At 41.4% G+C, this 14639-nt stretch overlaps 1 protein-coding gene across 1 annotated transcript in view; it reads right to left on the reverse strand.

Annotated features, from left to right (window-relative positions):
- The window catches only part of LOC124593861 (juvenile hormone acid O-methyltransferase-like), a 99033-nt gene extending 84394 nt beyond the window's left edge, over positions 1-14639 (reverse strand). The window contains exon 1 of the mRNA XM_047132208.1: positions 14484-14639. Coding sequence (XP_046988164.1) covers positions 14484-14639 — 156 coding nt within the window. The remainder of the gene's footprint in view (positions 1-14483) is intronic.

Consider the following 14639-nt stretch of genomic DNA (forward strand, 5'->3'; position numbering starts at 1 on the left):
ATCTAGTGACATACATGTCAAAGTTTTGCTTTCGCAGTAAATCACTGCACGGTACTTTAATAGCCAATCTAACCCGATAATTACTTCCGTAGTTAAGTCTGGCACGACGACAAACTCTTGTTCACATCGTGCCCCACAAATCTCGAAGTTGCCAAAAATTTGTTTCGTGACCGGTTTACTGGCCTTCCCAGTAGCACCGATAATTTTCACTCCTGTTACTGGCATAACTACGATGCCAGGTCTGTCTTTCAGTAACTCAAATATTTTGCCAGATACAACACTCAATTCTGCACCGGTGTCAATCAACACGTTTAGTTGTAGGTCGTGCATATTAACAGACACTACTGTCTGTCTACACTTGTCCTCGACTGTTTCTTTATTTTCCCACAGTAAATCCTCGTCTATATCCAGGTCATTCCAGAAAAAACCATCCGGCTTTGATCCTAAATCCGGTTTATCTGGCGGCTTTTTCAGCCTCTGTTCACATACAGTTTTAATTTCAACACGTTTGTCCTGAGGCTTAGTCTGTAGCGTCGCCTCCAATACCGAAACCTTTTCCTGTAACTCGTCAACTAGTGAGTGTTGCTTTGCTATCAATTCACTAATTGTCACCTTCGTTGATTCCTCTTTAATCAGATTGATCTCATCTGCCAATCTACCTGGAGACATGTGCCCAGTAGTATCTGCAATTACTTCCTCTAGATCTGCGCAACCCACACTGTTATCTTCTGACCGTATAATGTCAGCTCTAACCTCATACACGCTGTAATCTACGTGCTTTTCTACCAATCGTGTCCGGCTATCACTAAAATTTTCGTAATCTTTCTCCTTAATGCTCTCGCAATGTTTAAACTGGATGTTCGCGTCGGATGGGTCGGCTACTTCTACCATTACAACTTTCGGTAAAGTCTGCCGGTTAGGGCCAGAACTTTCCGTTACTACTTCAACATTCAACTCCTGCGGGACGAAACACGACGCATCTTGCTCGTGCTCCCCATTAACATCAACTATTTCTAGTAAAGTCTGCCGGTTAGGGCCAGAACTTTCTATCACTTCACAATCACTATCTTCCTGCGGGACGAGACGCGGCAAATCCTGCCCGCGCTCCCCATAAACACTTCTCCCGTACAGGCCCCTATAATCTCTTAGTTCGTCGTATAAGCGACCGAACTGCCTTAACCAGACCTCATCCCTCTCTGCATCTCCTCGCTCGATGACGGACGTTTTATCCGACATCTGATCTTCTTTCAACACTTGCGAATCATTCTTAAACTCAATCTCCAGTTCCGCTGTGGGTATTACAGCTGCCACTTTATAATCGATTTCCGGAACACTACTTAAATTGTTCTCAGTGACAGTGAATGTACTTCCTACTGCCGTGTCTACAGCTGATCTACTACTTGTGGGCGCACTCCTTTCTCCTAACACTGGCACACTCTCCCGCCGTTGATTATTCCATACGGAATTTTCATAACGACGACACCTGGGTTTTCTCCTGTTACTGGGCCGCCAAAATTTCTCCACGCCTGGTCGGCCCCTCACCGGCGCGGCTAATGGTTTCCCTGTCTCGTCCCAGCAGATACGCTCCCCGGATACTGCTGAGGCGGCTGGTCACACCCTCTGGCGTCATTACTATTCTGTGAAGCCCGTATCACGTTAGTATGATACTGGTTTCCGTCATTCCTGCTATTATTTGCATTGTACCGATTGTTATTACGGTCCGAACCATTATTGTTATTGCTGCCATGGTTGCGGTATGCATTATTCCCGTGGTTATCGTTGTTGTGGTTGCTGTGGTACCCGTTGTTGTTACCACGGCCTCTGCCACTGTCGCGATTATTGCGCCAATTGTCCTCGTCCTCCACTCTTTCCAGGAAATCATTGATTGTCCTTTAATTGCTTCCTACGTATCGTTTTGTATCATCTGGAAGCTTCTTGTAGAGTTCCCAGACTATTTCGGATTCCGAGCGGCGGTCACGCAAATATTCCAACTTGCGGATCCAGCCCTCACAAAACTCCTTCATCGAACCGCGCGAATTCGCATCGAAAGGCCTCGATACGACAAATTCGCGCCAGACACTTTGCTGTTTTTGCTCTGACCAGTATTCAGCCAGAAACAAATTTTTAAATTCGTCAAAAGTCAGGTTCGTAATGTTGAGGTTTAAGCCCCAACGCTTGGCATCACCAGCCAACACATCAATAATCGCATTAATTTTTCTCTCATCAGTCCATGATCTGGGTAAAATTCTTTCACAATTTTTAATGAAATCCGTCGGGTGTATACCGCCTTTTTTCAAGGGGTCGAACCGCTCCTCTTTCGTCAACAACTCCGAACTATGTGCACAGATTGGCACATAGCTCTGTTTTTCGTCAAGTTTCTTTTCTAATTCCGACACCCTCGTAATCACTTGGCAAGTGGTTGTCGCAAGCGTTTCCACTTCCCTCTTTTTCTCTTCGCAGGTGTTAGCCTGCTTTGTCACTTTGGTATCTACTTCGGATACTAAAGCCTTTAAAGTTTCCACCTTCTGTTGATCCTCTTTTCTCACTTACCGACCTTAATGACAGTGAAAAATTAAACCGCGTGTACCTAATGGAAATTTGGGAAAAGCAATCGTCACCGAAGTTAACCTGTCGGTAAAGAGGGAGGAAAGGGTTACATCTAAATGAAAGGAAAAATGCAAATGAAACTGGTGGAAATTAATTTTGAAAAGGGGTAAAGTTAATGAAGAAAGTAAATGTGCGGCCGTTACGTTAACAATTAACTAGCGGTAATTAGATGTTTGAGATTTTGGGTAAATCACGGTCGCCAGTCCTATGGACAATTACTGTAATAACTGAAAAAGAAAGGTTATTACACATATAATTAGCACTAGAAGCGTGGCAACTGAAGGTTGACACGTGTAGTGTGAAAACTGAAAGTTTGTCAGAAGTAATAAATTTCGCTACACTTAATTTAGCAAAAGAATTAATGAAACCGGAAAATCGAAAGTTAATTTAGTGACTGAAGTTAATAGTGAGCTTTCTTTCTGAAGCACATCGACATTCAGTAAAATAAGGTTAGTCTTGGACTACCTCAACAATCATTTCAAAAGCTACTTGAATCTACGCAATTTAGAAATAAGAGAATTAACTTTGAACTTGAATTAAATGATTCTGAACAATTAACAATAGTAAAATTTAGTACGTACCAAGCTGAGCTGCAGTCACAGGTAACTAAAATACGGTAACAAAACTCGCACTCTTAATTTGTGCTCGTGTAACCTAAATATTGTAGCCAGCTACTGAACTTTGAAATTAAAGCAGTGAAATCTAATTATATTATTTTAATGCTGGCGTTTGAATTTCAACGACACTCGGGTTCATTTCGGAAAAGGAAGGGACCCTGCTTGGCAATGCAATTGGGACAATGAGCAACAAAGGTTCATGCTGAGTTGCTGTAATTTTGCGAGGCAAATGGAACAATTTGAAAAGCTGAGGTCTGCCATACAGTTCTGAAACTTTACGTGCTTTTAGTCTTCCTTGTTGGTTGATTGAAGGTTTGAAGCCGTCGATCGAGGAGGTGGCGACAGTCACTCATTGTCGGCCGTCGCTGTTGCAGAAGCTGGATGTAGGCGCGCCTTCTTCTCGACACGGTGACCAGGCGAAACGGGCTCTTGATGTGCGCCAGCTAATGCTTCCCGTCCGCGACACCATGTCAGAAACTATCATCGCGAGTCGAGCGCAACTACATGCTGCCAAACCCCGAAAGCGCGGCAACTCGCCGGAGCGTCACACAACACCTGCTCCACTCGCTACTCCCGCCAGACTCCTACTGTTCTGCCCGCGCTTCACGCGGCAGAGTTAACACTACCAAAGATCCTACACACTTTGATTCGTCACACGACCTATCGACGTAATCGTTCGATAGCAGTTTTCCCTAGGCAAGACCCAGCGTAAAAATACAAATAATATTTACGAAACAAACCAATTATACATCGACATGAGTGCATAAATATATATATACAAACAGTAAAACAATTACAATATATAAAGAGACAGAAATGTCATATCTTGAGGTAACAAAACAAGGAAAAAAAATAATAGTACAATAGATGGAAATAGGAGTATATGCATTTCCGGCGTTACAAGTTCTAAGTCCAATAGTGCTTAGAGCCATTTGAACCACTATAGTACTGTAAGGCACATTTCATTTCAGCAAATTATAAGTCCTCATTGATGGAAGTCGTCTGTGACATCAAACACTGCCATGATTTTATTTTCTCTGCTAAAGTCTGAGGGAATTAGATTAGGAAATGAGACACTTAAAATAGTAAAGGAGTTTTGCTATTTGGGGAACAAAATAACTGATGATGGTCGAAGTAGAGAGGATATAAAATGTAGACTGGCAATGGCAAGGAAAGCGTTTCTGAAGAAGAGAAATTTGTTAACATCGAGTATAGATTTAAGTGTCAAAAAGTCGTTTCTGAAAGTATTTCTATGGAGTGTAGCCATGTATGAAGTGAAACATGGACGATAAATGGTTTGGACAAGAAGAGAATAGAAGCTTTCGAAATGTGGTGCTACAGAAGAATGCTGAAGATTAGATGAGTAGATCACATAACTAATGAGAAGGTATTGAATAGAATTGGGGAGAAGAGGAGTTTGTGGCACAACTTGACAAGAAGAAGGGACCGGTTGGTAGGACATGTTCTGAGACAGCAAGGGATCACCAACAAAATAATCCCCATTGGAGGGCAGCGTGGGAGGTAAAAATCGTAGAGGGAGACAAAAAGATGAATACACTAAGCAGGTTCAGAAGGATGTAGGTTGCAGTAGTTACTGGGAGATGAAGAAGCTTGCACAGGATAGAGTAGCATGGAGAGCTGCATCAAACCAGTCTCAGGACTGAAGACCACCACAACAACAGTCATTTTTATCAGACTTACATGTGAAAGAATTGACCTGTCGATATGAAGTTATTCAAAAAATGTTTGTATACCTTAAGCCACGTTTTCACCGGAGCAAACAAGCTAACAAGCACGAGCAAAAGAGAATTCTGTCTGGTGTATCCGGTAGGCCCTTTGCAGGACTTCCAACTGGTCGCCACTGCAGCTACTCACGTGTCCCTAACCTTCTCCAGTTACCTAATCGGAAAATGGAGACCTGCAATTAACGAAATATCTTTCGTGGCCACTCCAGTATCTGTGAGAAGTGAACGCTCCGTTAAAAATCACAGTGAAAAAGTTGTGGTCCCAACGGGATTTGACATCTCGCTCTCTGGATCGTGAAGCTTGCGCTTTGTCGCTAGGCCATTTTTCTTTCAGAAAAAAAACAAAAAAAAAACGAAAAAGAATATGACCATTAGACCTTACACGCGAATTGGAAACGCTGGCTGTGTCACCCCTTGAGATGATGCTCGAAGTCGGTAATTAGTGTTCTGTTTACAGATTTCCCTCTATGGTAATGAGAAGCCAGGGTAAAATGGCAGCCGACATGCAAGGGAAATTTTGGAGTAGGGCTAAGGAGATATGGGGATGCAATTCCGTGTAAAGTGCATGATCTCCACGCATCTCACGCTTCGATACAAATTGGGACACTTAAATTCTTCCTTCCCTGCACCATGTTGCAAAGTCCGCCAGGAACAGTGCGCTCGCCATGCAAAATAATCCCCATTGAATAGGAAAGTTTCGCACTGTGGCTCTAACAAGACAGAGTTGTATCCTATATGCCGAATATTAGATCCAAAAACTAAAAACTAATAACAAAGCGTTCACAGACAATGTTCGCTATCTCGTGTTCTCTTCCGTTCCCTCTAGTATGAACGATTCTAACTATGTACAAGCGAATGGTAGTGAATTTTCTGCAAATGCTCATTCCCACGTGTTCACTTCCATTCGCTCCATTGTAAATCAGGCTTTAGGTGCTTAAAGTTGAAGAGTCCAGAGGAAAAACCTGATAAGTCACAATTCTTATTTTTTTCAAGAGACGAAATTTAAAGTTTCAAGACTCATAAAATTTTAATTTTTCAAGTTATATTCTTCATTTTTGCTTTAGACCTTAATACATCTTTCAGAGAAAGAGTACTGCTGAAATTATACACATCTGAATAGGATTTACAATAATATGATGCATTTTTATTACTAAGGCAGGTCGTACAGAGGAAAAATATGAGAAGTCCATAACATATTGCAGGTAACTACAAGATTTCAAATCCATGTTACAACAAATTATCTCATATAATCATTTAATAATCTTCTATAAAAGGTCTTGTGCTTCTTCGATGGTGGATTAATGTAAAAGACGATCAAAATAAACTTGCACTTCACTATGGCAAAATCTTTTCAAGTTTTGTAAATCTCTATGTTTCTCAGCAGATATTTTAAGATCACCTGCAAAAAACCAGAATCCCTTAATTTAAATAGCTATATGCCTAATACTAAAAAAAAATACTTATTTCAATAAATGAAAAAGAAACTTTCAAATCATGTTGCTGTAAAAGAATTACTATACCTTCATATTTAGCACAGGGTAGGCTGAACTCTCCTTCTTTCAGGCAGGAATCTTGCCCTTTCTTTCCACGAAGTGATGAAGCTTGCTCATGTGCTCCATTGTAGCTTCCTCTATACCGAACCAGTGCTGCATGGTGTCGTGTGACTTCCAATTCTCTTATTGGCCTGGACTGGAAAGGGAGTTTCTTCTTGTATACTGTATTATCCAGATGCTCTGTCCAGCATTTGGTTATCTCTGGTTGCTCCTCAATATCACTGATGACAAAAGGCGAAGGGTGTGTGCGTGAATTCTGAAAAACTGACACCAGTCCTATGGAATTTGACGTTCCTGAGTTTGATCTATCATACGAGTACTTTTATCACATTCGAGGTACGAATGACCTCTTATGGGAATGTCATCTTTACATAGTCCAATCGTTTTTCTGTATGGACCAGATGGTGAAGGAATCTGAACACAGTGGCATTCCTGTTTTGCCCTCCGCAGGAGTCACAGAAGATCTCCAGATGCCTGACTTCTGGATTTAGAAAATTTTGCACAAAATGATGAAGGATCGATGAAACTTCGTCTGCTCCCTTTCGGCCTGTGCTCTCTGGATACATGTAAAAATAACTGCCCCTGTTGTCAAAACATGAATATTGAATATAAATACAGAACACTGTCGTTTATAATAAACTTCATTTGTTTTTATGTTTGGACAAGGAAAGTTTTTGCTATAGTCCATCGTAATTGCAATCTTTGATGGATTTTTTGACATTCCATCTCAGCCTTTTTGCCAGCCGTGGTAGGCCAAGCGGTTCTAGGCGCTCAGTCCGAAACCACACGACTGCTACGGTCGCACGTTCGAATCCTGCCTCGGGCATGGATGTCTGTGATGTCCTTAGGTTAGTTAGGTTTAAGTAGTTCTAAATTCTAGGGGACTGATGACCACAGATGCTGAGTCCCATAGTGCTCAGAGCCATTTGAACCATTTTTTTCAGCCTTTTTTTTCCTTTCATAGAACACTTTTTGTTTTCTGAGATGCAATTCATGGGCTATTTCATTGGATCGAAGTTCAGAATGAAGCCTTACTTTATTTTCAACACATGATGTTAAAGTCAGTTCCTTCTCCAAATTTTTCTTCTTGGCTAGATACTCATCGCAGGAGCTACAAGTATCAGATCGTGGTTATCCAAAACTTATATTGAAATCTGAATTGAATATGGTGCGATATGTTTCATACGACACGTTCTGATCCTGAAACTTCTCCTAGAAAATATGGAACATCTTTTTAGTATTCAAAGACTCTGGTAGGTAAATTTTTTCTGATTTCGTCAAACTGTAATGGCTGTTCCGACCTTTAATTGATTTAATGTGCCCTCTTATCATTGCACGTGTTTCATCTTTCAAAGCCTGTGGGCGGGATCTGTGTTTCCCTGGGCCGCCTCGTAAAGGTTGGTCTCCAGATTTAAGTTTCTTCACTAAATGATCTGTCTTGCCCTTCTTTATGCCATGTAACGACATAAATGCTTGCTTGCACACATGTACTTCTTGGACACTTCCATTAATGATAATACAAACACCGAATTTATATGCTGCATCACGAAACTTTGCTTACTGCTCTTCTCTTCTAGGACGCCTGCGCTGTACAGGGACCACTGTGATTAAACCACTTAAATAGAGGTTTATTTCATCACGATTTTGAAAGTGGTTCATGTTATTAATAATATTCCTTTTATTTTCATCACTGACAATATCAAAACAATTGTTTTTGCACTTACATGGTTCTCCTGTTTCATGTGACTGTAATCTTAAAGCCCGCCGCGATGGCCTAGCGGTTCTAGGCGCTCAGTCCGGAGCCGCGGGACTGCTACGGTCGCAGGATCGAATCCTGCCTCGGGCATGGATGTGTGTGATGTCCTTAGGTTAGTTAGGTTTAAGTAGTTCTAAGTTCTAGGGGACTGATGACCACAGATGTTAAGTCCCATAGTGCTCAGAACCAAATGAACCATATGTAATCTTAAACGTTTGGAGGCATCTCTAACGCGACCATACTTCCTTTTCTTTGTCAGCTTCTTTGATGACATTCTATAGTTTTCTTCGCAAGTAGATGAGTCACTGTCTTCTTTATTCATTTTACACTGACAGAATACAATGCTAGATCTAACTTCCTTCACAAACTCCACAAAAGCTATCAACAATGGTTACTTATACACAACAATGACTGGCAACAATGATAAAACAACGATAACATTAGTGAAACAGACCTGCGCGGGCTGTCATAAAATTTTATCGTTGCATTCTCTGGACTTGTCAGGATATTCCCTTGTTTTGCGTGGCCTTACAATGTTTTTCGCCTGCACATGCTTACAAGATATCAGAATATCTCTGGACTCATCGGGTTTTTGACCAGTTCTGTAAAACCAGCTAAAACTACGCTGGCTGGTCTATTAAATTATGAAAAAAAAACAGAAATTTTGGAATCTTGGACTTATCATGTTTTTCCCCTGGACTCTTCAATTGGTGTCTACGAACTCCGGATAATTCCGCTACGCGGCACTGCGTCAGTGATTTGCCTAAAGCTCTGTATATGGAAACTACGGCCAACTTGCCAGTGGCCGACATTTTGGGTCCACTGCGCCGCTGGTGCTACATTGACATCTGCAGCATATCTAGCCGTGTATATGAAAGAAGTGCACTTAACCGTCTAATGCACTGTTAAAACTGATCAGTGGCTTCAAACGAAACATATCAGATATTAAGCGAAATCATATTTCGCCGTTCTTGTTGCGGTATCCAGTTTGAACACCTGTTTTCGTAATTAGCGTTAAATTGGTCCTATTCAATAGTCAGCAGGACAAAAGGGAACCAACAGTAGTTCGCAAGTGCAAGGAAAGATACATCGCCAATTTGAAGCTCTATATCCACTTACTTTTAGTTCCTGCTACTCGGTACTACGAAAATTCGTCCTACGTCTCTTTTGTTATACGAAATAAAGCGTTGGATTCAAAGATATATGCGCAGTATCTGAGTAAATAGAACTGATAAAAGTGCCTATACGATTATGCATGCTTTATTTGTTTGTCAGATATATCCCATAAAATTTTGTTTGCAAATTGTTCTATCCATTAGGAGAATGATTACGAAAGTACAAAAGAATACAATATTTTTAAAATGTGTATGAATAAAACTAGGCCTAAGATCAAAAGTAGGCTGTAGGAAACAGTAACAACAGTATTTGTATTAATATAATGCAGATTAAGAACTTTGTTGCGACGGTAATAATAGTCTCCTGGTAACGTTATTGGTTACCGAATGAAAGGTCGTACATTCGGTACTTGCCTAGTGCGATTTTTTTGTGCATTACATTGTGTGGAACAAAGTGCAGTTTATTATTGTGAGCATCGTAAATATAAGTTTAAGCCTTACAGTACAGTCAATCAGGTCAAATTTTTCATTATAACTTTGTATGGTACCACTCACTATTTTTCGTTTTATGTGCGAACAGTGCCAGCTTTATCTCTTAAGATTTCTATTTTGTGATTAAATTACCATTAAACCATTCTATTAGCTCTTCTGACGTTTTTTTGCTGTTCGAATGAATTAGAAAGTAACAGAAATGTAAAAAGGAGACAAAGACAAAAGGCTAGAAATGAGTAAAAGTAACTGAATGGGTAAGTCGAGTTTCCGCAACCTTTCCCATTCCGACCAACATTCACCTTCTTGTTGCACCTCTCCTTTAGGAAGGAAATCTGTACAGTTTTCCTCCCTTTTCGCCTCGAAACGATCAGCCAAAAGCACAGCATTGAGGCATTATTCTACTTAAAACCTCCTATGTTTCGCACATAACGCTTGGGCCCACAATGGCTGCTGATGTCACGTGATGCGGTTGCAGCCAATCCTGAACTACGGGCGACGGCAAACGTAGGGCAAAAGAATGGCCATACTTTTCTTATACAGAGCATTAGATTCACTGAGTCGCGGATTAGGCGGGCAGGGCTGTACAAACCGCTGTTGGAAGGTGTTCTTCGCTCGAAAAAGTGTGTAACTTCAACATTTGAGGTATCATATGACAGTTCCCGAAGTCAGTCTGGGCACTTACGGGTCTAGTGGACACCGTGGCCAGGCCTCGAGATCTGACATCTACCCTCTCTGCCTCAACCCCATAGCCCCAAACCCACAGCGATAGTTAAATATAATGAAAAGTAAAGTTTCAGGTTGAATTGATGGAATGTTGAAGCATTAAAATAAAGTCAATTCGTAAATTAAAAAAACATAAAGAACAAGAAGATAAAAAAGCAGCCAAAAGAAAAAATGTTAGTAGACCACTTGACCGCGAAAGACAAAAGTCCTGAGTTCGAGATGTGGTCCGGCATAAAATTTTAATCTACCAGGAAGTTTCACGCTGCTTGTTACTACTGTAGGCAAAAACACATCGATGTTTCGAAAATATCGATGTACTTGGTACTAACATTACTTTACATACTTCGATATTATATCGATGAATATCGACAATAAAGGCGCATATTGACGAGATATCGGGCTTTCATAATTGTATTCGAAATATATTAAATATTAAACGTAAGTAATCGGTCGTCTACTGATCGCAAACAATAAACTTAACAAAACAAGAATATTACGATAGGACATCAAAAAGTAAGCTACACATTATCAGGGCAGGCCAAGTAACTTTTATTGAATGCTGCACTACAATTTGAAGCGACACAGATATATGTCACTTTTTTCCAACATAGTCACCAAGTCTCCGCAAATAACGGTCGGGAAGTAACACGGGTCGTTCAGTTCCTCGACAATAAAAATGCGCTCCTTGGTCAAGGAGTAGCGCTGTATCAATGTCGTCATCTCGGAATATCTGCGACTGCTGCCAATGAGTTTCTCGGTTCCTTGGATTGTTGTCTGTGGTCGATGAACTTCCTCCCAGTCGGCATCACCCACGCCTATGCCGCCTCAGTCAAATCGATGGCACCATTTCACCACGGCTGGATGCAACACTGCACTTGGTCTACACGCTTCCGGAATTGCCACGCTGAACCTGCTCGCAATTTAGACGGTTTGCCCAGAAGAATCGTACTGTCCCGCGTACTTAAACGTTGAACTCCGTTTCCAGTTGCCGCGCTACTTACTCCCACACTGTGATGCCCCTATTATCCGTACCTGAGCAAAACTGTAGTTGCAGGAGACCTGTAACACGTACTGGTACTCTCATCTGACAATGCGCCACTCGTGTTGCGCACTGGTCTTAGCCGTGAGACGACATGCGTAACTTTCTTTTTGAAGTCATTTAAACTGTCATATGATAGCTCAGTTCAAAATAATTTTTTAATTATACAACTGGGTTTATTAGAGGTCTGTGCATTTCACACACGTCACACTTATTTGTCTCTCACATTCAACAGAAGCGTTGAAAAACACAGCTGAATCCCGATATACACTTAATCACCAAAGAAACTGGTACAGCGTCGCGTACTCAAAAACAGAGATATGTGAACAGGCAGAATACGGCGCTGCGGTCGGCAACACCTATATAAGACAACAAGTGTCTGGTGCAGTTGTTAGATCGGTTACTAATGCTGCAATGGCAGGTTATCAAGATTTAAGTGAGTTTCAACGTGGTGTCAAAGTCGGCCCACGAGCGATGAGACACAGCATCTCAGAGGTAGCGATGAAGAGGGGATTTTCCCATACGACCATTTCACGAGTGTACCGTCAATATCAGGATTCCGGTAACATATCGAATATCGGACATCGCTGCGGCCGGAAAAAGGTACTGCAAGAACGGAACCAACAATGATTGAAGAGAATCGTTCTACGTGACAGAAGCGCAACTCTTCCGCAAATTGCTGCAGATTTCAATGCTGGCCCATCAACAAGTGTCAGCGTGCGAACCATTCAACGAAACATCATCGATATGGGCTTTCGGAGCCGAAGGCCCACTCATGTAGCCTTGATGACTGCATGACACAACGCTTTATGCCTCCCCTGGGCCCGTCAACACCTACATTGGACTATTACTGACTGGAAACATGTTCCCTGGTCGGACGAATCTCGTATCGAGCGGATGGACGTGTACGGGTGTCGAGACAACCTCATGAAAGTGTGGACCCTGCGTGTCAGCAAGGGATGGGGAATGTTCAAGCTGGTGGAGGCTCTGTAATGGTGTGGGGAGTGTGCAGTTGGAGTGATATGGAAACCCTGATACGTGTAGATACGACTCTGACAGCAGGTGACACGTATGTTAGCATCCTGTCTGATCACCTGCATCCATTCATGTCCATTGTGCATTCTGACGGACTTGAACTATTCCAGCAGGACAATGCGACGCTCCACACGTCCAGAATTGCTACTACAGAGTGTCTCCAGGAACACTGTTCTGAGTTTAAACACTTCCGCTGGCCACCAAGCTCCCCAGACATCAACGTTATTTAGCATATCTGGGAAGCCTTGCAACATGATGTTCAGAAGAGACCTCCACCTCCTCGTACTCTTACGGATTTATGGACAGCTCTGCAGGATTCATGGTGTCAATTCCCTCCAGCACTACTACAGGCATTAGTCGAGTCCATGCCATGTTGTGTTGCGGCGCGGGCTCTACACGAAAATAGGCAGGTGTACCTCTTTCTTTGGCTCTTCATTGTATATCTGGAGCCCATCATATGTCTTCATATGTTCAGTTCAGCTGTGGCGTGGTTCACCAGAATTGTCAGCTGTCAATTCATAAAGTAAAGTACTGCATCTTCGTTGAGTATTCACTCAGGATAAATTACTGGCCGTTGGAGCGATATCAGAAGAGACTTTATTTTTAAACAAAAAAGGAGACAGGTTCTTCAGATATATGATCACATCATACATCGCTCTCTCGGAACACAACTACGAAAATTTATTGTGCTGTAAACCTTGACTCAGCAGAAATACATCTCTAGTTGTCGACACTTGTAGCAGCAATCACTGATATGGGAAAACCAACACTCCACGTTTAGCAAGACGGAAACTGAGTATAGTTGTGACTCCAGTCACAGCTGAGTGGCTATTCTCAAAAACCAGCAAAATTGTCACTGAAAAATGAATGAAATGTATGACAATCACTTGTGAAAGCTGTTTCTTTTATCAGAGTTCCTCAAAAAATAAGAAGTAAGTCAATTGCACTCGTTAGTGCAAATAATGGTATTATGCTAAAGATGGTGTAATTCTGATAACAGAGAAGAATAGATGTTTTACAGCAAAAAATAAAAGGCTTTTGTTAGTTTTAAAAGCGAGTGTTGCACGATTTTTGATACATATTCAATTTTTTTAAAGAGGAATTGTACTTGACAGTTTTTAATATTTAAATTGTCAACATCCTCTTGAGCCAACATTGATCTATGATACTAAATAAAGCTTAAAAATAATATTTATGTTGGTGATTACCAAATAATATTTTCAATTTAGAAAAACTGCATTAATGTACCCTTAGCGTCATTAGTATCTATAAATTGTGCGACAGAAACCGTCTGAAGTACTAGATATATTTTCATTTATTACGACGTTTCGGCTACATTCATCATCATATAGAAATTAACCGCTCGCAGAGCGAAGTTCAGTGTCAGTTGTAACAAAACCTGTCGTTCAATGCAACGAAGAGTGAACTTTCTTTTACGAGTCCCAATTTTTGATCTAATGCTGCCCGCAGCCAAAATATCTTAATAGAAGTGATACATTAAGCGATTTAGACTGATTTATTCGTAAAATTTCGTGATAATCACAAACTTATTCAGCGAATTTATTTGTCTTGTTAATATCGACAATTTTTCTTTGATTTATAAGTAAACAAAACTTTAAAACGTTTCTTACAAAAATGTGTAAATTAACATTGCTCACCTATACAAACTTAAATAATAACGCTCCTCAGGCTGCAAACGTAAGCATTTTAATCGACGCGTTAATACTTCGATATGTCGATCGATGTATCGATACTTCATAAAATGTTGTCTCCTCTGCCTGCACCCTGTCCCAGGACGTACCTTGGCTGTGATGTCTCCAGGCCCGCAGCCCACCTCCAGCACGGGCAGAGGCTGGTCCGGCCAAGTCAGCGTGGGCCAGAGTTCCTCCAGATGACGTATGTTGACGGCCGCGAAGGTGGGGGCGGCGCAGCGGCTGTACAGCTCCGGCTTGTCCAT

This window comes from Schistocerca americana, chromosome 2 (assembly GCF_021461395.2).
Source record: "Schistocerca americana isolate TAMUIC-IGC-003095 chromosome 2, iqSchAmer2.1, whole genome shotgun sequence".
NCBI classification, from domain to species: Eukaryota; Metazoa; Arthropoda; class Insecta; order Orthoptera; family Acrididae; genus Schistocerca; species Schistocerca americana.